Here is a 26128-nt window from a genome sequence, read left to right as displayed (position 1 = left end):
TAACAGCCTTGTAAGACCTGCCCCACGGATGCTGCCCAGAGGAGCCCAACCTCCCAGACCACAGTACTTCTCTACTAGAGGCCTGAAAATTACACAGGCCATGAAGGGTTAGGCCAGTGGGTAACAGGACCTGGAGAAAATGAAGGTTCCCCTGAGTGCTTACTGTGGGTGCACAGAATCTCCGGCTCTGTCCTCATAAATTGGAAAATGAAGTGAATGAATGAAACACAGGTGGTGCTCAGCCAGTGTGGCTCAGCCGGTTGAGCCACCATGCACCAAGAGGTTGCTGGTTTGATCCCCAGTAGGGGCGTGCAGGAGGCAGCCAATGGGTGATGGATGTTTCTCTCCCTCTCCCTTTCTCTCTAAAATCAATAAAAACATATTTTAAAACACATTAAACACAGATGGGCTAACAGATAGTCCCCCCACCCCGCCAATCCTGATATATGGCACTTGGCAACACACTTCCCCTCCAGACTTCAGTTACACAAAAGGGAAGGAGGGACAAGCTGTAAGAGCTCTTAGGCCCAGACCCACTTCACTTCCTCCCCCCTGAATTCTCCTCTGTCCTCTAGTTATTCCTGCCCAATAGCAGGCTACATCCCATAGAAGCAAAGGTCAGAGAGCAGTTACTTTGGATGATTTTTTATTTTGCATTTCATTTATCATCCAGTTTCACATTCTCACAGGATCAGCAATTACAACAGCCACCTCGTCTCCCAAATCTGAAAACGGCAAGACAGCCACAGCTGTGGCCAAAGGCAAAGCACTGATGTGCTCACGAAACAAAAAAATTGCACAATTTTCCCTTCATTTTTCTTAAACTAACGCCTGACACAAAGGCTCATGGCTGGAGAATGGAAACCCTTTTCTTCTTCATGCCTCAAACTAAACATTAAACTCATCTGACAGGGCGAACAAGGTCTCTTCAATAATTAATTGCACACACACATGAAAAATCCTTTATGATGCATAAATATTTTGTTACACAGGGTACAAAAATACTTTCACTTTTTGGTTGGTTTCAGTTTGGAAAGAAAGAGGAGCAATGGCAGGGGTGGGGTGTGCTGTGGAGAGGTGAGCAAAACGGGCAGAGAAGGGGTGTTCTGAACAGTTGTTGGCCCATCTGAGGAAGGAAGCGGAGGACCCTGATTCAAAGTAAAAAAGGAAACTCTCTTTGTTGGGGGGTCGCTGCTGTTCAGCTGGAAGTGTGTGGGGCAGTGGAACTGGCTGCAGGGCTCGGGCCTCACCGAAGCAGGGTGGGTGCAGGGGAGGGGTGTGGAGAGCAGGACCAGGAATGATGAACCATTAAAGGCCAGGACCTGTTGCTATGGTGACACAATGTGAGAACAAACTGTACACTCACATATACACAAGTTTAAGTGTCTTAATTCATGCCAGAAAACATGCAAAATCAAACGCCTTGTTTCTCTGAGGTGAAGCTACAAAAGCAAGTCTGGACCGGAGGTGGGGCCTTGCTCGGTCCCAGTGAGGCCTGCGAGCTGGGTGTGGGTGTCCCAGCGAGAAGGCCCCCGACTCCTCCTGGGAGGCCTTGGAGAAGGGCTCTGGGGCAGGACAGGGCTGAGGAAGAGGAGAGAAAGGAAACAGGAAGCAGTCCACTGAGTCAGGCTTAAAATTCACAGTCTTTGGAGGAAAGCAGCAGCTCTCCACAGGCCGCTTGGGGACAGTGGAAGCTCTGGGCAGCTTCCTCCCCAGCGGGGGGCAGGGGCTTCAGGCTGTGGTAACAAGACCTGGAGGGAGCGGAGAGAGGTGGCCGTGAGCAGAGGTCTGGGGCTAGGAGCTAAACCCAGGCCTTCCCCTTGTGAGGAGTCTGCAAGACAGATGGCAGGGGTGGGTGACAGGGTGGGAGGAAAAGGGGGAAAACCAGCCAGAGTACCCAGTGCACAAGCTCAGGTGGAGGCCCCGCCTCAGCTGGCTCTTGGGTTCAGTGAGGGGGGACCAGGACCCTGCGGGAAGCCCAGGTCTAGGACACCCAACCTGGACCCCTGGGCCAGCACTTACTGAAGAACTAACAGAACTGACGGTATTTCCATCCTTGCTGGGTGGTGTCAGAGGAAGGGTACCAGCGCACCTGCGAGAAGAGAAGCCAACGTCAGGATCTAGCCATGCAGTCCCTTCCGCCCACAGGGAGCCCTGTAAACATGGCCTTCTGTGTCCCTGTTGGAGGCCTGGTTCTGTCATTGACAGGAAGGTGTTGGCCAGTTACTCACTCCTAGGCATCAGTTTCTTCATCCTGAAAATGGGAGAGTACCCCTGACCTGCCTCCTCTGCAGGGTGAAGGTTCAAAGGAGAGAATGGTTATCGTGTTTTACACTCCACTAAACCCGACTGGAAGGTGCCAGGTTGCACCAGATGGGAGTCTTGGCAGCCAGAGGCACCAGTGCCAACGATCTGCCCTTTACCCTTTACTGGGAGAGTGCAGAATTCTCAGCAGGAGAATAAACCCAATGAATTTTTACTCAGCATCTCAATCTGTCCTCATCCAGCTACAAGTCAAGGCAGCCCTAAGTAGTGAGGCAGACCGTGAGCACACATTAGAAAGCACAGTCAGTGTGTTCTCCAAGGGTTAAGGACTCCAGGCACTTTCCTGCCCTTGTGTGATTCTGTAAGGAAGCCATGGGCGAGACCCAACTGCTAACGTCTTCCCTATTTCCACCTCTCTCCCCCTCCTGTTCCCTCCATTACCACCCTCCTAAGTCTAGAGATTTGTAACCTACCAGCTGAGCCCTCGAGTGGGAGCCTGGCACCTACAGAAGCCCCAGCATTTGCCAGAAGGCCCCACAGCACAGTAGCCCCAAAGCAGGATTCCCAGAGACTGGTCAGGAAATGACAAGCACCCCCTTTCCCATGCACTGGTCATCTGGATGATAAGCCGTGCTGGGGGCCAAGCCAAGATTGCAGGGAGAGTCACCTGCCCCAGTCACAGGCAGGACATCTACCCCAGCCTGACCCTGGCTGCCTGGGTGAGGGTGGGGGCAGGGCATTAACAGGACCCTGAGTGAGGGGGAGATTGCCGAGATGGGAGCCCAGGATTCCCTTAGGAAAGGAAGGAATAGCACATGAGAGCCGATGCAGACACGAGTAGCAGCTGGGCACACAGAAAAGTCCCTTACAGCTGCAGCAGTCAGACCCAGTTACCCACTTGGCCACCTGGGATCCCTGCCTCCTGGGGAAGCGGAAAAGATATCAAGCAATGTCAGGTCATGTGGGGGCTGATGGAAGCTTTCTGAGAACGTGCTCCTATGTCCCCTCCAAATGCTGGGTGCTGTTTTGTATAGTGCAGGACTCTGACCACCAGCGCTCAGTAGGAAGTCAGGGGCTAGTCACCCTAAGATGCCAGGATCTTGGCATATGGCATGTAGCAGGGCAAAGTCTTAGGTCACCTGACCAATGCCAGGATCTTCTCTGGGCTCCAGACATGTGGCACTGCTGTCACCAGGACACAGTTGTCCCCAGGCTGCTAGAATTGCCTTGATCAAGCCCCACACCACGCGGAAAGGGTCAGAAGGCTCTTCTAGCCTTTGAGCTGTCCAGCCTCAGGGGCAGCAGACCTTCTTTCCTGCCTCCTAAACATCTGGAAGCGGTTCCCTCCCTCCCTCCCTGGCTGACAGCTGAGTGGGAGGAAGCCTCTCCTCCCCTTTGCTGAGCATGGATGCCCTCTCAGTCGGACACTAGAGCTCAGTCTACAAGGACAGGGAAACCAACACCACTGCTACCAGAGAAGCCTGTGGTCCAGCTCAGGGAATCTCGATAGGCCCTGACCACCGCCCTTCACCCAGCCTCCAGCTGGAAGTGCCTGCGAGCTGGGTGCCCTGCAGGGCTGGAGGAGGGGACATCGGGTGAGAGTGGGAGGGACTCTGGAGGCCTCCCACTGGCCCTCTTGCACCACTGGGAAGCCGAGGCCTCCTGCAGCTGCGTAAGGGCTCCCTCAGAGAGTCCGCCTCATCCGGCCCCACACTCTCCCCACAAGCGCCGGAATTCCTGCCTCCAAAGCAGCACTTTCCCCCTTAGCCTGAGATGAGTTGGCTGCCTTCTTGGGGAGGAAGTGGAGGAAAGACCCCATTTCTAAGCTCCAGACAGCTGTTCCTCTAAAGTGGACCAAATGTTCTCGAGTGGCTGCATTTCTGCTTCCCTCAGACACTAGCATAGGGTGGCGGTCCGGGTCCTCTAAAGAAGCCCGGTCCATGGCTGGCCGAGCGTGGCTCGGCGGTTGAGCATCGACCTAGGATACAGGAGATCAAGGATCGATTCCCAGGCAGGTACATGCCCAGGTTGAGGGCTCGATCCCCAATGACTCACTCATCATTGGTGTTTTTCTCTCTCTCTCCCTCTTCTTTCCTCTCTCTGAAATCAATAAAGATATATAATAAATAAGAGTTTAAAAAAAGCAGCACGGTCCAGCCTCGGCCGGGTGGCTCAGTTGGTTGGAGCATTGTCCTGTACACCAAAAGGTTGCGGGTTTGATTCTCGGTCAGGGCACATTCCTAGATAGCAGTTTCAATCCAGTCAGGGAGCGTATGGGGGGCAACTGATCGATGTTTTTCTCTCTCTTTCTCCCTTCCTCTCTCTCTAAAATCAATAAACGTATCTTTGGATGAGGTTTTAAAAAAAAAAATCTCTAGAGAAGCATGGTCCATTCCTGTCCCAGCTCAGAATAAGAGACCCCCCAGGCCCAGGGCTCAGAGCCAACACATCAGGGAGCGGGTGGCTAGTCCCTTCTCAGGGCCTCTCGTTGCTCACAGGGGACTTGGGGTCTGGAGAGGCTACCCACAGGGACAAGCCCATGGATACTAGAATGAACCAGGCTCCAAGAGGACCAGCATTAAAACAAGAGGGGGCATGAACTCAGTGTTCTCTCACACCTTGGGACTGACTGAGAAGATATGCCAAGAAGTGGACAAAGGAATGAATCCACACGAGGAAATATAAATAGCCAATAAATACAGAGCCTCACTCACGAGAAAGTAAAGTAATACTCGGTCTTACTTAACCCAGACGGGCAAGTCTACACTTTGACCTTATAACATTTCTAGGAACTTATGACAAGGAAAACTAGGACAGGTGCCCAGAGAGGTGTGAACAGGGGTGTCCATTGCCGCACAGCCTATCAGGAGCAGACACTTGTGTAAACAACCTACTTAAGGCCTACAGGGAGCTGGGCACACTTACACAACGGTGGGCTGGCCAGGCCTCGAGAATGGAGAACTACATTTACTGATGTGGACAAATGTCCTGATGTTTAAGTTTTAAAATTATTGAATGTGTATATAGCAACTTTTGTAAAAGATTCTTATCTATGGATTTAGTTATACACCTGCACCCAACTACCTACCAAGTCTAAGGACTAAAAGTAGCCGTTTTCTGGGGAGCAGGATGATTAGCCAAAGGGAAAAAAGAAATGAACCGGCCCATTTACCTCCCCATAAATGCAGACCTCTAATAGCTAACGCTTATGAAACCCTTAGCATGTGCCAAGTGCTGTTCTAAGTAGTTTTCATGGACTAAGTTAATTTAATTCACATAAAACCCTATGAAGTTGATGCTTTCACCATTCCATTATACAGATAAGAAAAAAGCCGGGGGAGTGCAGGAGGCAGCCGATCAATGACTCTCTCACCATTGATGTTTCTCTCTCTCTCACCCTCTCTTTTCCTCTCTCTGAAATCAATAAAGATATATTTTTCAAAAAAAAGAAAACAGCCCGGCTGGGCGTGGTTCAGCAGTTGAGCGTCGACCTAGGATCCAGGCAATCGGGGTTCGATTCCCGGTCAGGGCACATGCTCGGGTTGCGGGCCCGATCAATTACTCTCTCATCATTGATGTTTCTATCTCTCTCTTTCCCTTGCCTTTCCTCTCTCTGAAATCAATAAAGATATATTAAAAAAAAAAAAAAAAAAAAAAAGAAAACAGAGGCAAGGGAGCGCATGTAATTTTAAGGTCATAAGTGGCTGAGCCAGTTTAAGGAGGGGTGGGGGGAGCCACAGTGAAATAAAAAACGAAGTCCAGTCTGGGAGGACCCTGGGACACAAGAGGACATGGAGCATCCCTGCTTTTAGGCTACTCTCTTTATGGGACAGACCCCAGTGTGCCTCTGACACCCACATCTCTTGCATGTCCCACCCTCTTAAAGGAAAAGATTCCATCAAGAGGGTCAGAAGGTCGAACAAGATGGCCTTGTGCCAAGACAGAGTGGGGTGAACGTCTCCTAGCCCCTTCCTGCAGGTGGGGTCCCTGTGGCTCTGGCTGAGCTACCTGCAAAGGGCATGCAGTTGGGGCGTGCCCATCTGGGTAAAGGAAGGACTGCTTTTCATCCCCTCTGGTCTTAGCTGCCACCTCCTTGCCCGCAGGCACAGAGAAACTCAGTTTTGTTGGTCCTCTGGGTTCAGAATAACCCCCTTAGGACCAACACTGTCCACTTCCTTTATTTAGGCATTTTCAACCTCCACTTCTGGGCAGCACTGTGGAAGGTGCAGGGAGGGGGCTCTGGAAAGGAAATGAAAAAATACTACTATTTGGAAAACGCTCTCATGCCTGTTACTGCATTTGATCTGAACAACATGTTTTTAGCGTTGAGAACACAGCTTTCCAGAGAGTGAGGAGCGGGGACAGAGCTAGTTACTACCTGGACCAATCTCTTGTCGTTATCTCCCTCCCCCAAAATGCCACTATCCTTTGTGGCCTTCATTTCCTTCCCTGGGAGGCCAGACGACGGGAACTCAGGCATGATGAGGCCTCCAGCCTCAGAGGGAAGCAGGAGGAGGAAACCAGGCAATGATGATATTAAATAACAGCCATGATAACCGGCACTTCTATAGCCCTCAGGGGCAGGTGGCAGTGCAGCACTCCCAGCCAGCTGGGGGGCCACCCCAAGAAGGGCAAAGTCACCTCTCCTTATTAATTTGACACACTCACTGTCCCTGGCTCCCAAACTCTGCCTTGTCACAGTCACGGCCTAGCATCTCAGGGCAGATGAAGCAGAACCTTTCACCTGGTCTTGTCCAACCCTCTCATTTTACAGATGAAGACAGAGACCCAGAGGTGTAGCCACCTGTTGAAGATCAGGTAGCTAACTGGTGGCAAAGCTGGGACCAGAGCTGAGGACCCCAGCAGTTTAACTCCCCACATACCGTGTTCCTGCCCACCTTCCACACTGTGCCAGGTCAGAGACGACAGGGACAGTGTTCCCTGCTAACTGCTCCATGCCCCTCAACAGAACCTGGTTTGTGGTAAATACCCAACACTTCCCTTGAGGGAGGATCTTTACCACCTTCCTACCCCGATCAGTTTTCCAGCTGTGTGTGCCGTGCAGCTGGGGAATAGTGCCAAGTTTACCCATACTTTTGCCCTCGGTACAATCTCAAGTTGCTGTGGCCAGGGAAAATTACTACCCCCTGGGGAAAACAGTTTGCTAGGGTAGCAGCCCTAGGATCTGAACCTTCCACCCTGGAGTTGGGCAGCCCAGAAGTCACTAAGCCCTCCAAAGGACAGGGATGAGCAAGAACTTAGCCCTTGGCCAGCACACCCGACTCCTCCCACTGCAGCTTCTAGTTCCTGTGAACTCTCCCTTCCTGGCTTCTCATTTCCTTTTCCTCCCCATCCCCTTCTACTGCCCTGGCCAAGTCGGGCAGCCTTTGTCCTCTCCCTCAACAGCACAGCACGCCAGGCCAGGTCCCTTTCCCCCACTAATCAGGCTGAGGTGAGCTCACCCCTGCTCCTCGGCCCTCCTGTGCTACCTGGCAGTGCCGCTCACACAGCCGGCAGCTGGCTACCTGTCACTGGCTCACAGGAATGGGCCGGTACCTGACCATCTGCTTGTCTGCCTCTTGAGCACCCGGCATGGCCCTCAGTGAGCAGAGTGCCCTCCTGGGCAGCTCTGCCCTCCCTAACTCTCCTACATGTGCTCGTGTCTTCCTTCCTGCCCCAGCGCAGGTTCAGGAGGCAGAGCACCCAGGCTTCCTGAAAACAGGCACACTCGCTGAGCACTTGGGACACTTGTCCCAAGTATAGTTCTAGCACCTCTCAATCCGGAGGCAGATAATACATTCTCCTTTTCCAGATGACTAAAAAAGAAAAAAATCAAGGCACAGCACTCTTTAAGAGCTTTCTCAAGTTTGTAAAGACAGGAGGCGGCAGAGGGAGGCAGCAGGCTCGCGAAACCACACTTGGGCTGGGATCTGATTAGTGATTCTGTCGCCGCAGGGAGTGCGATGCGGGGCCGTGGGTGGTCAGGAGGTGGTGGAACCATGGCTGGGTCTCTCTGGACTCTGCCTCGAATCCTCAGTGTGGCCTCACAGCTTGTCCTCCCCCTCCTCTCTGTCAGAGCCCAAATTCTAAAGGCATGTCATGGGAGACAGCAGTTCTGCTGAGCTCCGGAGACATGCGGGGTCCAGAGGCCAGGGAGGTACAAAGCCTGGCCACCTAGAGCGTTCCCTCTCCCCCTTCCTGCATCTCCCCCCGAAGGAGGGCTTACCTGAGCATGCAGGGCGGCGGCGGCAGCAGCAGTGGCAGCTGGGTAGGTGAAGGCAGCGTGTGAGATGGCTGGGGTCAGCTCTGTGGTGTACAGAGGGTAGGGGGCCCAGGCCTCTGGGGATGTGGGGATCAGAGCAGTCCCCATCAGGTCATCTACAGAGGAGACAATAGCCCCCATCGTCAGAACACTGTTCTCCCTTCCTGCCACCCCATTCCAAAGAGAGGAGGGGACCCAGCACTATGGCTGAAGTATAAGCTCCCCACTCAAGCCAGACTCTCCTCAAGACCAGGGAAAGAAGCCATTAGCTTGGCCTCGCACGGTGAGCATGTTTTCAGCTTTGAGAAGCTCTCAGATGGCCTCCGCCCATCTCAACCAAGAGAAATCAGAGACGGCTTTGGGAAGTTGGGCAAGTCTGATGGCTCACGGGCTCGGTCTGTCTGAGGTCCAACAAAGGCTGCAGGGCAGGACGGAAGCATGAAACCGTGGATGCAAGCAGCCTCCTGCAAAAGGGGGCGTGCAGGCGGACTAGTCCCCCAATGAGAATCTCAATGTCTGCCACAAAACGGGGGGCCCCAGCTCAGGCCAAGTGCAAGGGCAGCAGACTGCAGCTCTGAGTGCCACTCACAGGGGTCCCGTGCAATGAAGTGTGCTCCTAGGGCGGGGTGAGCGCTGGTGGGGTTTGGTGTAGCCATTAGCTTGTTCTTGGCCATCTTGGTGTTGGCTTTGGCAAACTCTAGCCTCAGGGTCTGCGGGTTCTCGGGATCAAAGCGAATACCCTATACCGGAAGGAAAGGATGGAAAGACTTTACTCTGTAGAACCAGCCTGGTCCACTGCAGTGGGTAAAGAAGGGCCCCAAAAGGACCTTGCCCAAAAGACTTGCACACATGGGGCGAAGACAGCACAGCCCAGGACTCTGCCCCAGGGTGGCTGGTGAATAAGGTACATCTGTGGGCCCCTTTCTTGGGCAAGAAGTGGGGGAAGGTTTGCAGAAGACAGAACAAGGCCCCCACTTTGCCTGGGGGCCTGGGGGTCAGAGAAAGACCTGTTCTCCATCTACTCACGTTCAGTGCATTCTTGGCTGCTTCTGCTCCTGCCCGGCTGTCAAAGATCACAAAACCAACAGGCTAGTAGGAAAAAAGAGAACACCCTTGCATCTCTCCCAGCATTCCATCTCCCCCGCAAAAACAAAACAAAACAACTACAACAAAAAAACCTCAAAATAACAAAAAGCAACTCTTGCCTGTTTCCCTCCTATGTTCAGCTGGAAAAGTAGAAGATTCTTATGCACCAAGACTCCCACCCAGGTACCACATTGTGGGAAATGATGCCAACAGAGCTTTATCCCACCCTTCCAGTAAAAGTCCTTTTTTTATGCATGCAGGTAATTAAGAGTAAGTTCCAGTGATATTCTAGGAAGGGGACTCTAATATATCAAGTGCATGGGGAGGTTTCAGATTCGATCAAGGGGAAACAGACTGAACTTCTCCAACTTCATTTTGCCAAGGTTCAGTCCAGACCTCATATGGCCCCCAGCACAGCCACCACTTCTATGGTCCTCAGCCTCAGGGCAAGGCTGTGGCTTCTCAAGAGTCAAGAGAAATGGAGGACCAGGAGCTGACTGGTAAGAAGGGACCTGTGGAGGCCACTGTTTTGTCAGCCCAGGAAAGAAACGGGATACAGACAGCAGGTCTCAGCTACCAAAAATGCCTCAGGATAGAGGAAAAGGCCGAGGTAGAAAAAGTCAATGGGGAAAAATAAGGGGGGGGGGGGGGGACACAGCTATAATACTTTCACCAATAAAGATACACTTGGGGGAAAAAAAAAAGATTGAGGAAAAGGCAACAGACTTCATTCCAAGCTCAGGGGTTGGGATGGGCTAGGAGGTAGAAAAACCTTGGAGAGAAATTACCTGTCTTGACGTGAGCTTGATTAGGGACCCTTCGTACCCCTGCAGAGAGAGGCAGTCATTAACACGGAAGGTGAGAGCCACTGCTGTGCTGTACCAGCCACTCCTGCCCCATCTTTTCTCCCCCCTGCTCTCCTGTATCATCCTCATACTCTTCTCCCCCCAAAGTCAGCCCACTCCGCCCTCTACCACTGTTGGGCACCCCTCTGTCCTGCATTCTGTATCACATGGAGGAGCACCAGAGATAGTAGCCATCATTTCACACGTAAATTCCCATTTGTTCCACTAGCTTGTGATCCAGATGCACACTTACCTTTTTAAGTTCTCTCATCTACAAATTGAAAAGGCTACACTGAATCTCAAAGATTACTCAGACAGCAAAATGTACAGAGATTCTCCATGTCCCCACTTTACAGATGAGGAAAGAGGCTCAGAAGGGCTAAGCGATCAACAGAAAGCAACATGTGAATGAACAGAACCAGAGAGAGCGCCAGGGCTGTGACCACAGTTTCTGATACACTGTCCTACGTCTTCCTGCTGCCCAGCCCAGGTCAGAGATTCATTTCTGATGCTTCATCTTCATCCTAGGCTCTGCCCGTGGGTGGCTGGGCCCAGACTCACCTTGAACGGCCTGAAGAGCAGGTAAAGTTCTCTGGGTTTAATGTCCACAGGAAGGCCACTGACGAACAGTGTCCGGACCTGGAGACAGAGACCACAGTGGTCAGGGCCAGACTGAAAGAAGGGCAGGGATGATGGTCCTTCTTTCAGAAAGGAACTGGAATCTTTCCAGAGTTTAGGAAGGAATGCGGTATTTCCAGGCAAATGAACACTCAGAGGTTCCTAGCATTTAACTTTTCAAAGCCCTTCCTGTACACTTTCCTTTCTCCAGGTTCATCCTGCAGGTGGCACTCAACAAGCACCTGCTAAGCAAGACTATCTGCTATCAAACACCTGCAGGAAGAGATTTCCTAAGTGCACAGATCATGGATCCTTTTTCTGATCAAGGACCCCTCTGATATCTGAAGCATGCTATGGTGTCTCCCCTCCACACCAAAAAAATGCACAAGTTAAAATGTATATATTTTTCAGCAGATACCCACGGACCCCACATTGAGAGGTTCCATCTGGTTTAGCGGAGAGGCAAAGATGTAAATGGAACACAAGTTCTATGCTACACCCTGGAGCCATTTCAACAGAGGGCCCACCACTTTCATATCCATCTCCTGGTAATTGCTTCTGATGCCAGATGTAAGCTCTTCAATGGCAGAGAATGTGTTGTATTCTTGCCTCTATGCCCAGCTTCTAGTATGGAGCTGGTATAAATGTTTACTGAATAAGAGACCTGGGTAAGGAGTCAGAGATGGAACAATTATGCTGGGTTTTGAAGAATGAGCAGGATCTTGCCAGCTTCAAGTGAGGCAGATGATGCTTTAAGTTACAAGACTTGTCCTCAACATGGTTATAAGTTGGTGGTGAAGCCAGGTCTAGACACCAGATGTCCGTCCTGTGACTCAGGCCAAACCTGACTTCCTGAACTGTGTGATAGCCGGTGGGATCCAGCCAACAGCCTTTTTATAGACAATGGATTGAATCGGGAACCTGGGGCAGCCAGGCGAAGTTACACCCAAAAAACACACACACACACACACACACACACACACACACACACACACACACCACCCCCCCCCAACAGAGCCAGATGTCTAAGGAAACCAGCATGGATAGCTGCTGGTACCCAGTGTCGCCACCCCCACCAGAAAACTCCCAGCCCATGCCTGATAAAAAATGGGTAAGGACTGGCTTCTTCACTCACATGAGTTTTTGCCAAGAAGCATGCCCTTGCCATTTAAGGCACTCTGTTCCCTTTTAGTCACATTTTCCCTACCCAGATATGCCTCTGCTCCCAGGCCTGGGGTGAAGGTTCAGTACATGTCACAGCCCCGCAGCTCTGCATCCCTGGATACACAGTATTCAAGTGCTGCCTGTTCCCAGAAGCACCTGGGAGAAACTGGACAGCCAAGGCTCCAGGGTGGGTTCAACCGAGCCCCTGGACTCCAGAGGGCAACCATCTGCTACACTCTGCCCTTTGATGGAAGGGCCTTTAAATTCCCTGACCTGCTCGGGTCACGCAGCCTTTCCTGAAAGGCAGCAGACCTGGGACTCATCTGGGCTGGTAGAGATGAAACTTGCTTCTGGGTACCAGGACTTGAGCACCCAGCCTGCTCCCAAGATGGGCTGAAAGAGTGCAAGCCAGCCAGGGCCCTGCTGGGTAGACCTGGATCACTACTTCTCCTTCCTCCCTGGGACAGGGAATATGGTTTAGGTCAAAGAGGCTGAACCAGAGCCACCCCACAGAAACCTCTGCCTCAGTTCTCCCCAGGGACCACCCATTTCACCCCGGCTAATTTTAAACCCTTCGTCAAAAGGCTCCTTTCTGGCCAGACCTCCCTGGAGGCCCCTTAAATAGCAAGTTCTCAGCATAAAGTTTCCTGTTTGGGTGGGGGAGGGGGAGGATAGGGAATCTTTCCCCGCATTCCCAGCTCAGATCCTGGTTTCCAGCCTTCCCCTGGGCCAGATGTTTCCAGCCTTTTCTTCTGGTTTCCATCTTTAGGTTCTGAAGTGTTCACAAGGCTACAAGCTCGCTCCTATCCTGTCCTTGGCCACCTTTCAGGAAACAAACGGAGGCCGACGCGGTTACCGGTGAGGTGGTGGGCTCCCCGTCTGCCAGGTCACAGACCCTTTGCTGTGATCAAAGTCTGGGAGGTTAAGTCACAGGAAACCTGGCTTATTACTCCCTCTAGTTCTTACTTGATCTTAGCCACCCTTGCAGATGACGGGCCTGCTGCCTATCCCTCTGTGCAGACCGGGAAACTGAGGCCCAAAAAGGGCTCATGCAGCTTAGTTCACCAAGGAGCAGGGCTGGGTAAGACCCAGGCACCCTGACTCAGTCATCTGTTCCACCAGCAATTCATCCAGCTGTGGGGACAGATGGAGTGGCACATGGGCGGCCTCACTGGCCTCATGGGTGGGTAAAGTATTGCCACATATCCATTCAGGAGCCAGTCCCTTCCTTACGGACTCGTTTAGGATGACAGCCAAGTTGGAGCGATGGGGACAGAACAAGAAACTGGGTAGAGGGAAGCTGAGCTTGGCTACACGGTGAGAGGACAAGAGGCTCTAGAGCCCACCCATCTGCCTTTCTGCTTCCAACTCCCTCTGCTCCTGCCGCAGCCCCATCTCCTCCAGGCCCCCAAACAAGCTCCAGATGCATCAAAGGTAGCTGCCTGCGCTCTCAGGACATCCCTCCCTCCTTCCTTAAGTGAAGGGCACCAATCCTTCACATCCCTCTATTTCCTCACTTCCCCTTCCTTCCTCTGAAGTCCTACAGGGGCCCTTAGGACCCCCTGCCTTGTATTGTTTCCACCCATCTGAGCTTATCCCTCACCTGGACTCTATAAAACCCTAGAGACGGCAGCCAAGTCTCAGAACTTTCCTATCTTCCAAAGTACCTAGAGTCAGGCCTCAGCATTTGGACCTCCACCATCTCCATGCGCCTCGGTCCTCCCAAAGAAACTCCCAGCCCAAGACAGATGTGGCCCAGCATGGCAGAGTAACGCCATAAATGGCAAAAGCCACAGGCTTTAGTTAGGCCGCTGCTGGCACCCGGCTTAAGGCTTGGCTTGGTGAAGATGCCTCATGTCTCTGAATCTTTTTCTTTGTTTGTACAACATGGACACCATCTACCTCCAGGAGGAAGAGTGCACCTCACTTTATGCCTGGCACATGGGAGGCTCAACAAAAGGTGCATTCACTCACTTAGGGCTCCTGTACTCACAGTGGTTACCTGCACAAAACCTCACCTATCAGGTACCACGAGCCATTTATTTATAAGTGCCTAATGAGGCTAGCTTGGGTCTGGTCGGTATGGAGCTGGCCACATGGGTGAGGCGATCTTAGGCGGTCACTGGATTCTTTTTTCCTCTTTCCCGGGGAGGTAATATTTGAGGTGAAGGCACAATGGAGATGAGCTAGTTCAACACCCTCATTTTACAGATGAGGAAGTTGAGGCTCAGAACAGGAAGGTGACAAAGCAAGCTAACTGCACAGGCAGGCTCCTTTAGGGACTGCAGGGACAAAGACATGCAGTTACTTCTCCAAGGTCTGGCCAACGAGTCCTGCGTCCCAGGCCAGCATTAGAGACCACCTCCCATGCCAGTTGCTGGTGCCAGCCTCACAGGGCCCAACATTCATAAAGAGGTGGGTGCAGCCCTAGCCAGTTTGGCCCAGTGGTTACAGAGTCGGCCGTGCGCACTGAAGGGTCTCGGGTTCAATTCCAGCCAAGGGCACGTACCTCGGTTGCAGGCCCTAGTTGGGGCATGTGTGGGAGGCAACCAATCAATGTGTCTGTCTCACATCCATGTTGGGCGCTCTTTCTCTCTCTCTCTCTCCCCCTCCCTTCCACTCACTCTGAAAAGCAATGGAAAAAAATATCCTCTGGTGAGGATTAAAAAAAAAAAAAAAAAGGTGGGTACAGATACCAACAGCTGGTTGATGCCAAGATGGAAAGATCAACCATAGAACCCAAGTCCTGCCTAGTCCACAAATTTATTATAAGAATTCAACACAAAAATGTTTTCAGTATTTGAAGGTAGCATAAGGGGCCGTTTCCACAATCCCAGGCTATTAGAAATCACTAAACATATTTCCCTGGCCCTTCTCCTTCCATACACTCACCCTTTCTCCAGAAGTATCCACACAACCCAGAGGATTATCTCTTTTCCACCCTGAAACGTGGAAGCAACCGCAGCCCTTTTTAAATGGCCATCTTCAATGGCAAGTACAAGCAGACGGTGCAAGACCACAGCCATGTCCTGAGCACAATCGGAAGATATGTTTGCAATGGGGAAGAGTGGGTGTTGGGAGAGAAATGGAGAATCCTTAGAAGTCAGTGAGGGAAGAAACCTGTTGAGGAACAACTCTTCAGATGGAACCCACTGGAAGCACCAGATTCAATACGGACAAAGAACTTGGACAGAGAGCTGTCCCACCATACAGGACACAGCAGACATGGCTGTGTGGTCCTCATGGCAGCCAGGAGTAGACACAGCCTTGCTGGAGGTCCCAGCCAGCACCAGGCCTGCCTAGAGGAACCAAATGACCTTTTGAGCACAACTGGGTCCCCATCCAGCAAGGCTTTGGGGACTCCTGAGGCAGCTCTTTCCTTATGTAAGTCCTGCTGCCCGTCTTCCTCTGAAGTTGCTGGGAGCAAGGGGGTGGGGGAAGGTCCAGTCCCTTCTGCTAAGGCCACAGGCTATCACTGGTAGCAGACTTCCTGGGGTTGTCCGGGTCTTTGCTGTGTGTTCCTGGGCTCTTTCCCTCCAGCTGGCGCTGGACGTAGAGTGCCTAAGGGTTCCAAATCACCTCTTGACCACTCCTCACCTCCTCCATCGGTGGCCCTTGAATCTCACTCCTAGTGCTCCAGGGGAGGGGCAGAGAGGGACAGTACCTGAGAGGCACAGGAAGGGGTGGTCCCCATGCTCAGTCTTGTTCTTGAGGCCCCTGGGGTGGGGATGTCCCCTCCCATAAGAACAGTTTAGAAGGAGCCTCTCAACCATACTTTCTAATCCCAGCAAGACAGAGGACCCAGGCTCCCGGGGTTACCCAGTCCCTTCCTTCGTGACAGGAAGGGGAAACTGCAGGTGTCTAGGTTTTCCTCTCCTCCCAGTAACCCTCCCCAGCCCAGAGGTAAGAGTTCACTTTTTACAGGGAAAAGAGAAGTAGGAAGAAGGGGCTCTGACAAACACATTCACATCTATGTGCCAGTGATGTTCTTCTATCAGACAAACTGAAATCTGTTTAAAGATCTTCAGATAAAAATGAAATCAAACCCTAGCTAGTTTGGCTTGGTGGTTAGAGTGTCAGCCCTTGGACTGAAGGATCCCGGGCCCAATTCCAGTCAAGGGCACATACCTAGGTTGCAGGCTCGATCCCCAGCCCTGGTCTGGGTGCGTGGGGGAGGCAACCTATCGATGTGTCACTCTCACATTGATGTTTGTCTCTCTCTCTCTCTTCCACTCTTTCTGAAAAGCAATGGAAAAAATATCCTCAGGTGAGGATTAAAAAAAAAAAAGAAAGAAATCAAACAAAAGCCTTCAGGAGCAAGGTGATACACACCCAGGACATGAGCCTCAGAGCACAGATTCAGGCTTCTGTGGACAGAGCTTTCAGACAGGACATCGATCAATCTCTGTCTGCCCAGGGGGACATCCCTCTTGGCTCTGCACAATCCAATGGGCAGACCTGTCATTCAGGTGTCCCCAAGCCAGCTTCCTCAACAGTGGCTGCACAGGTCTCCCTACTCCCCAGGGCACACACAGAGGGCCCTATAGGAACTAAGGGAAGGGGGCTGGCAGGGGAGGAGGAGGGGGTGGGTGTTCTACACAGAGGACAGCAGCTGAGCAAAGGCCCTATGTGGAACGGGACTGGTGTGTGGGGTCAGTGGGGCCTCGGAGCCCTCCCTCCCCAGTGAAGAGGACCCCACACTCAGCCAGAGGCCAGGCTGGGGTCTGGCCACTCTCCTCTCACCAGGTGTGTGCCCTCCTCTGCAAGGGGAGGGACGGGACTGATGCTGAGGGCTCTGTAGCTCTAACTTGTCCCAACCTTTCGACACAAAAAACCTTCTTCATACTGGACATGAAACACTCAACTTCTCAGTGAAGGGCAGCAGTAGAGGACTGTGGCCCAGAGGACAGGCTCCATAAGTTCCAGCTTTGATTAGAGATGGAAAGGGTAAACACGGCTTTCAGAAACAGTGGTATGCCCCTGGACATGAGACCCTCTTATCCTCTGACTCTGAAGGAAAATCACAGCCTTCTTCCTACCCCAGCCTGGTGATCCCCAGGACAGCAGCCTGGACTTCAGGTTCACCTGCCTGGGGGATGAACCTTTCTCCACAAAGGATGCTGAGGCAGGAAAACATCAGGGCCACTCCCCACGCTTCCCCAACCCCACTCCCAAATCAATGCCACAGGTCTACCAGGAACTCTCCTCTGGAAGACAGACTCTTGCCTTCCAGGCAAATCCTTGTCTCACAAGGCTGGGATTCAGGGAAAGAGGGACTCAGGACACCTGACTCCAGTCAATAAAAACATTCTACCAAAGAGATAAAGACAATATTTGAAGATTGTTTGCAAGAATCCCTTAGCATCGCTGAAAGTTAGAATTCAGTCTGGAAAGCAAAAACTGTTTCAACTGTCCACTCCATCAAAATGTTCAAGCAATGTGCTTGCTTCAAATCCCCGCCCACTGGTTGCTCAGTGTGAGCTCTCCTGGTGTCATCTGGATGGAAAACACCACTTAGGGAAGGGGGGTGGAATCCAAAAAGGGAAAAACAAGCCTCTCATAAGCCCCTCCCACATCCTTCCCCAGCTCCCAGCCCTCCGCAGCAACTGAAATGCAGAATATTTGAGCTGGAAGAAACCTTATTTTTAGAAGAGGAAACCAAGGCCCTGGGGTCCAGTGAGTTGCTCGCAGTCACAGAGCATGTCAGAAGCAGACCCAGGGTCCCCAGGTGCTTACAAGTCAAAGCTCTTTTGCACATGATGATTTCATACCCCCAACCCACTCAGACCCCAGTGGGGTCAGCCTTGGGCACCCAGGAACAGGTAGGGGGCTTTCAGTTTCTGAGTTATGAGGGCAGAAACAGAAGGTTGATTGGGGGTCCCACTAGATGGTCCCATGATTAGTCCTAAATAGAGTTAGTTATAGGCAGGTCAAAGGGAAAACAGACTGTCAACTCCCAGCAACTGAGGGGTAGCCTTGTGTCCCACTCACTAGGGGAGGTGGGGGTGGTAAGCTATAGCAGGGCCCCTCGGATACCCAGGACAGGACAGCGGGGCACACATAGCCCCAGGAAGCCTGAACCAGGCCACCCCACCCCCACCAGCCAGTCCATGGGGGTTTATGAACTGCAGCCTGCATACATACAGCTTATGGCTTTCCTGATATAAAGATACTTTCTGAATTTCTACCAGCCATCATCACACTCAGCTCTGCTCTGGCTTCTCCAAGGGAAAGCGATCCCACTGAGAACCAAGACAGGGGACTCAGGTTCAGCCTCTTGCTCAGCAAACAACTGCTGACCAGACATGGACACAAAAGAAAAAGAGCCTCAAACCAATTGTCAGCCAGGCAGGTGGCTTTGTGGCCTTCCTCCTCTGCCTCGGCAATAAGGGAGAGGGGTGGACTTGCCTTAGGGTCCTTCACACTCCACCTTCTGAGATACCAGGGGAGCAGGAAGTGTCCTCATCTGCTCAGAGATTAAACACTTTCCTTCTGCCCACAAGACAAAGTGGTGAAGAAGGGGTTAGAGAACGAGAGGGTAAGAGAGCAGAAATAAGAAGCCAGGCCCTGGGCCAAGCTGGACCTGGAGGTTTGAGAGGGGTCTCTGCAGGAGCAATATTGGGGTTGCCTAACAGAAAGCTCAGAGCAGCTACACCCTCCCATGCAGGGATCTCGTGGCCAGGATTTTTCTTTCGTGTATGTATGTAGGGACTGGGTTCTGCCTGGGTCCCATGCTTAGCCTTGGCACCAGCAGGTCGCTCTTACCCCTCCCTGGGGAAAGAAGTCCCTCTGAGTGAGGCCACTTGACGAGAGGTGGATGGAATGTGGCGACATGGCCCACAGATCCGGGACTTATAAGGGCTGAACAAACAGCGTAGGAATAAAGAGCAAGCGGATACAGTCAGGCAGAGGATGGGAACCTAGCCGCACACACTCCCAGAACCAGTACTTCCCTTGTTTCCTTGGAGGAGCTCTGGGCTGGGACTCTGGCAATGCCTTCACAGCCTGATCTGGTGTGAAGTCCCAGGCTTAGGGTCTGTTCCCATGTTTTGCTTGCCCCTGCTAATTCCAGCTCCAAATCACATATTATCAGGGCTTGGCTCTCAGCCCCATCTGGGCAGCACTTTGTGGTTTCCAGTTTTTTCACGCTTTCCATTGGCATGTGAGTCTGGCAGTCCTTTGATGTGATAGGCAGAGCGGTATTGGCCTATTTCACAGATGGGGAAACCAGCTCAGGGATTAGGTGCCTGGCCAGCCAGTGGAAGAGCTGGGGATCAGAGCTATGGATCAAGTCCAAGTTGCCTGGGAAGTTGGGGCTCTTCCCCCATAGCCTGCAATGTGTCCAAGACTGTGACTGTGCGTGTGTATAGGGGTGGGGAACCAAGCTGGCGTGATAAGTTCTCTAAAGAGAGGGACAGGGCTGGCATGTATGAAGTGTTCAATAAGAAGGCTTCGGATCTCACAGCCCAAGATACTTCTAGCCCCAGGAAAGGGCTTACTGTCTTGGCAGCACACCTGGACAAAGCCTGTTGTTAGCACCAGCCTACACCTCATTTAGGGAACTAGACCAAACAGCATGAACTGTGCTATGCAGACTCAGTGCTATGACCAGGCACCTGCTTTCCATTTGGTTCCAGAAAGTTTTTCAGAAGCAACTCAGAGTGAGGCTCCCTCCTTTCTGTCCATACACCTCCCATCCTTCCTGGTGCTGTGTGGTCAGCCAATGCAGATCTATTGCCTACCCCTGACCTGACAAGGGTTGCAGTTGTCACCACTGCCACACACCACCCTACAGATTCAAAGCTTTGGCCTAGGGGGACCTTACACCCCTCTCCCAGCTTCAATACCTCCAACCCTTAACCCACGTGATATTATTTCAGCGTAAACACACCGTCCTGGGAACACACAGCACGAAACCCACCACACAGCCCATTGTCAGACTGAGGCAGATGATGCCTGACAAGAGATGTTTTCTAATGTAACACTCCTGTTAGGAGAGGGTCTCTGTTCAGGGAGGAAGCTGCATTCTGACCTGGAGCTCCCGTCACAAATACATCAGGATCCCTCTTTCCCCAGCTGTGCCTGGATAGGGCCACAACTATATGTTAAGAACAGGGCCCAGTCTAGACAGAAGTTCTTCACAGCCTTCACGGCAATAGAAGTTCTCAAAAATGGGCTCAGGTCTTATTCCAGTAACCTTTCCTGAACCCCCACCCCAGTAAAAGCCCAAGACCCATTTGGGGAGGGGAAGGCTGGCTCTTCCCAAGAGAAGCCAGGCACTACAGATATTTATTCCATGGCCTGGTCCAAGTCAGGCCCTACCCTTTCTCCCTGGGAGTCCAAGTCCTGTTCAGAACTATACCGGCAGCCTTGATAACTTGTGACAGGCACAGGCTTCTGCTCAGTCAGCCATAAATGACTAAAGGCCATGGCAGATGGGTCTAGGCAGACCCTCCCACTACACCCATCCCTAGCTATCCTCCAGAGGCCCCCAGCACAGATGGATCCACCAGTGGACTGACTCTTCAGGAAAGGAGGACCCAACAATACTGCCACCTATCTAGCCTTGGCACACTTGGAGACAACCAAGGATTCTTTCCATCCAAGGATAGAATAGAAGAAACTGCAGAAAGCAAGGAGTCTGCACTGGTCCCTGCGGAGACAGACAGGGTTCTGACATATGAAGCTTCGTGGTTTGTCTGTAGTTCAACAAGGTTTCTGAAGTATAGCGATGGGTTCTGCCACGACCTCACAGCTTTGCCAGAGACGCAAGGACCCTTCTGAGGCAGCCAGGGTCAGGGGATGGCAGGGGAACGCTAGCACTCTCCTTCAGCTCTGAATAACAAGAGGTGGGAGACCTCTGACCAGGGGCTCGGTCATCAGGGCAGGCAGGAAGGGCTCCTCTCCTTTGCCTCTCAGGACTGCCTGGAGGTCAGGGGAAAGCATGCGAGCAAAGGCTCAGCATCCTGCAAGCTCATGTCTTGCCTCTATCTACAGCAGTTGCCAGCTGCCCTCTGAAGATGAGGATGAGAAGTCAGATGTCCAAACATGAGATTGAGAAGATTTACTGGGGCAAACTAGCTAGGCTGTCTGTGTTCAGGGGAGGAGATAAGGGACCCAACAGAATGGCCCCCCAAAATGACTTTAGAGCATGCACGATTTCTTAGGGAAGATGCCTACAGCAGCAGGGTACGAAGGGGTGTGTAAAGGCAGTCAGCCCCGTACAGTCCACAAGGGAGCACACTGTGTGTAAAGAACTGAAAAATAAAAATGACGGTCTGTTTTTTATCATCACGAGATGGCAATTCTGAACAATATCTGTGATAAAATACTCCTCCTGCAGGGGCTGACAGCTCCCCTCACCAATCTTAGGATGCCACGAGACCCAAGGGAATTAGCCTGGGGCCAGTCTCTGAGCTTCTACTGAGACCCTGGCATCACACAAAGCTCAGGCTTCAGAAACTTTAGTTGCAGGACTTTTTCTCCCCCTGCCTCCAAGTCACTAAAAACCCTAATATAAAACAGAACAGCAGGTATAGTGTGGTGAAGAACAAACTCGGGGTTCAAATCTCAACTCACCCACTCACTAGCTGCATGAGAGTTATCTAACCTCTGATCGTTTATGAAATGGTGATGATGATGTAAGTAATTCACAGGGCTGTGGTAAGAGTTGAAGGAGTTCAAATGGTACAGTGCTTAGAGCAACGCCTGGCACAAACACTATATATGGGCTTACTATTATTAGGAGAGCCTCTCCCATAGGTTATATGAGCAGAGGCTGGACACATCCACAACAACACCCAGGAAGGAGAGGAGCCTGACCTACTGAAATCTGCCTGAATTCACCTGCCTGGGTCCTGTTTCCAGGTAAAAGCCCAGAAGCATAGATGCCTCCCTTCCCTTAAACCAATAAAAAAGCCTGCAGGCAGAGGACCAAGAAGTCCCAGAATCTGTGAAATGCTTTTGATGACAGAGGAAAAAAAGGGGAGGTTCCCAAGTCACATGCTGGATCCAGAATGCTTTCACACTCAGAGTGCTAACCCTGGCCGTCCTGTCAGAGGCCAGGGTGTGGCTGGTTCCCCAGAGATCCCTGGAGGACACATGATGGACCCAGGGGTACCAGGCCTTGGCCCAGCTATAGTGAAAGCAGTGGACAAGCAAAGATGGGGGTAGGAAGACAGCAAGAGACCAACACCCTCACGTCACACTGTCACCCCCTTAGTTGCCATTAATCCGTCTTTCTATAGTTTACCATTAGGCAGACAAAACAACATCTTTAACTCTTAGAAACTCAACCCCCCACCCCAAGATTCCAAATACTACCCTCCCCTTAGGGGGCCCCCAATGAATAATTACTATAACTTAGTATTACCTTGTATTACAAAAGTGAAGGCCCCATTTTCAAAATAGAATGTTTTCAAACTACACATACTCCTCCCCAGAAACACTGTCCTACCTAGCCATCCTTCAAGAATCACTAAGACATGTCCAGCTGGGCGTGGCTCAGTGGTTGAGCATTGATCTAGGATCCAGGAGATCATGATTAGATTCCTGGTCAGGGCACATGCCCAGGTTGCAGGCTCAATCCCCAGTCGCGGGTATACAGGAGGCAGCCGATCAATGACTCTCTCATCACTGATGTTTCTATTCTCTCCCTCTCCCTTCCTCTCTCTGAAATCAATAAAGATGTATAAAAAAAAAAAAAAAAAAAAAAAGAATCACTAAAACAGGACACACTTGGGTCTGAGGTTGCACAGCATCGGAGGCAAGCCTGCCCTGAGCAGGGTTCACGTGCTTTGTTACCTCACCTTCTAGAGTTTGGGCACCAGACATGACCTACCTGGGGTAGGGTACAGCTTCTAGTTTGAAAATGATACTTAGCTCTTCACCTGCAGACTCTCCCCTTATTCTTCATTGCTCTCCTTAGCTTTCAAAGGGTATCAATGCTTCTAACACATCTCCTTCCCAAGAGGCAGAAAAATGCCAATTTCCCCCCAAGCTTGCATGATCATAATGTGCCCCCCAATAATGCTGCAACATAGCAAACTTCTGTTAGTCACCCAAACAAGCCATGTAGTTCCACAATCAACCTCCACTTTTATACATTCTATTCTCTCTTCTTGGAATGCCTTTCCCACCCCCCACAGGTCTAACAACCTCCTACTCAGCCACATGTCAGGGAGGGCTGACCTCTAACCTCTCAGTAGCACCACTATCACTTGCTGATATCCCTATTTTATCTACTGCTGTATTTAACATTCCATCACTTCCTGGCAAATCCTCTCACCTGCCAGTCTGTGATCCTTCAGACCTATATTCTTGACCCTATTCCAGAAAAGGAACCTAATGCTTAAGATATAGATGAAGCCCCCATGTGTAAGGTGGACAACCAGGGAGAGTCTAGGCTAAGCAGTTGTCTCGAGTCAAGGCTACACAAAACCCAGCAGCCCCACTGAAATCCCATCCTGGAACCATGAAAATACACCGTTTTCTCCAGTGATCTAACACCTTTAGGAATTTAGGTCTTATGGTGGACAAGTAGGATTCCTTGGTTTTCTAGGGTTGCTTTAGTTAACCTACAATAGTCAGCTGGGAAGAGCCAGCCTAGATCAGCCATGAGAGTAAACCACTACTGCTAATGCAGATTCCCCAAGAATGGCTCTTGGGGGTTGCAGAACGAACCACCTAGGGGTTATCTAAGCTAAAGGAAAGGAGTCCAATTCCAGCTCAAACCACCAATCCAAGATGGAATCCCAGCAAGAGAGCTCTTGGCCCACTCACTGTGCAGAAGGCTAATCAGGGGACGGGCCAATCCTTGTGCTTACCTGACCAGACACTGGGCTCCATGAGATCCCAGAGCCCTTAGTTTTAGACCTATAAACAGGAGCCCAGGGCTGTCCACCAACACCAGCTGCATTGACTCCCTCAACCACTGCAGTGATGTGGCCACCTCCACCCCCAAGGAGTAGCAAAGATTCCACTTCTTGAGGATTCTGCCCTTTCTCAGAAAAGGCACTTAAAAAAAGTGACCAACACCTTAAGTTTTCTCCAAGACTAGCCTGGCCACATGGTTCACCCTTTCCACTTCAAAGTGGTGGGCTGAGGGCAGTGTGAGATCCCTGCTTCAGCCAACCCTCTAGCAGAAGCTGCATTCTGAGTCCAGCTTCACAGAAGAGTTACTCTCCCTCAGTTTCAGCCCACAAGAAGGCCAAGCAGGGACTCCACACACACCAGCAACCCTGTGACCCTCCCCCAACTCTCAGGGGGAGATTCTGAACAACCAGGTAGGGTCAGGATGGGGATAAGAACCCCAACGCCAAGGGCCCATGGGCATCAAGGTCCAAGGAGGACAAGACCATCAGGAGCCAAAACAATTCCACCACACTTAAGCCCACACCACATTAGTGGACAGATGTCAGGCCCTCCGTTGCCACCCTTCAGAGTGAAGAGTTGTGTATTCCTTCCCCATCCCTCCAATCCCCCAAAAAAGAGCAGAATCTAGACCTAGATTCTCAAGATGTCATGCCATTGGTGGACTGGGGCTGGCAGCAGGCCTCTGAATTGCTAAGAGTGGGAGCTGGCAGTGTGACCCTCCCACCATCCCTCCCACTTTGAGGAACCCAGCCCAGCAGTGGGGCCGTTGCCGCCATTCTGCACCAAACCTATAGCACGGCCAGTGACAATGCCCCTGGAAAGGAGGGAGGTAGCAACACCAGCCCCCACCAAGGGGCTCTGTGGTTTCTCCCCCAGACCAAGGGGAAGGGAGCTCAGGGTGGATAACTGGTCCTTGGTTTCCTGGGCAAGAGCATGCCAGGGTGGGGCAGGAAGGGTCTCTTAGCCCTGGAGTGACACAGCAGAGGCGGGAGGCCCTTCAAGGGAGGTGCACACCCTGTCCCCTTTCTACACCAGTTTTTGTCTTTGCCCGCCAGCTCCTGGTCTCCATTCACTGAGAGTCATAGCCACCACCTCACCCCTTAAACATCCTCCCCGATTCTGAGATCCCATTAACCACCCAGCTGCTGGAGATTCCACGAAGCTGCCTCTTACTCCCTCGTCTTAGCACATGGCCGGTGGGCAAGATAATGTTGCTTCTACTTGCGGATCCCACCCAGGCCAGCTTTGGGTTCCTAGCCTGGCTGCCAGGGCAAAACCGAAGGGAGGAGGACCGGAAAGTGTCTTTAGACATCTCCTTCCCAACTAATTAATTTCCAGCTGACCTCTCTGCCAAAGCCCAGGTTCTGGGGCCGTGAGGGAAGCCCGTCCACCAGCCACGACTACAGCTCTAGTGAACCAAGGTGCCAGGCGGCTGGCCCGGGCCTCCAAGGTCACGGGGAGGGGTCAGGGTGGAGAGGGCAGGGGACTGTGCCGCCCGCCCGCCGTGCTAATCCCTCAGTTCCTTCCAGCCGAGGCGGGAGTCCCAGCCATGAGGGAGAAGCGCCGGGAAGAGGGCAGCGAGCCGGGCCGAGAGTGAGCAGGAGGGACACGCGGGCAGCAGGCGGGGGGCGGCTGCGGCGCCGCTCGCCCACCGCGGGACGCACGGACCGCGGCCGGCGCGCGGCCCGCCCCGAGCCCGAGAGGGCGGGGAGACAATGCCCGCCCGGCGGGGCAGTCCAGGCCGTACGCCCCCGCCCGCCGGACACGGGCTGCTCCTCCCCGGTCGAAGGGCAGCGGCGGGAAGGCTCCGGGAGCGATGGCCAGACTGGCCCCGCGCCCCTCTCTCCCGCCCACCTCCGCGTGCACTTCACCCGACAAGTCCCGGGGCCGCAGACCCACCTCCTCCTCCAGGGTGCCGCCGGAGCCCGAGCCCGTGCCGGTGCTGGTGCTGTGCTCGTCGTCCGGCTTCAGGTTGCTCATGGTGCGGGGGGGAGGGGGGGTGACGAGAGGAAGG

At 52.3% G+C, this 26128-nt stretch overlaps 1 protein-coding gene across 1 annotated transcript; it reads right to left on the bottom strand.

Moving 5' to 3' along the window:
• Nucleotides 1-629: 629 nt before the first annotated feature.
• On the bottom strand, nt 630-26128 carry RBPMS2 (RNA binding protein, mRNA processing factor 2). The gene is made up of 8 exons (XM_087814460.1): nt 26014-26128; nt 11020-11097; nt 10402-10440; nt 9554-9616; nt 9117-9267; nt 8492-8643; nt 2023-2092; nt 630-1751 (listed from the first exon to the last, which is right to left on the bottom strand). The coding sequence occupies exons 1-7, from the start codon at nt 26092-26094 to the stop codon at nt 2030-2032; spliced, it is 627 nt and encodes a 208-aa protein (XP_087670586.1). The 5' UTR covers nt 26095-26128; the 3' UTR covers nt 630-1751; nt 2023-2029.

This window comes from Miniopterus natalensis, chromosome 1 (assembly GCF_054644295.1).
Source record: "Miniopterus natalensis isolate mMinNat1 chromosome 1, mMinNat1.hap1, whole genome shotgun sequence".
Lineage (NCBI taxonomy): Eukaryota > Metazoa > Chordata > Mammalia > Chiroptera > Miniopteridae > Miniopterus > Miniopterus natalensis.
The sequence above is the reverse complement of the archived record's forward strand: the minus strand, read 5'-3'. Positions and strand labels throughout refer to the sequence as shown.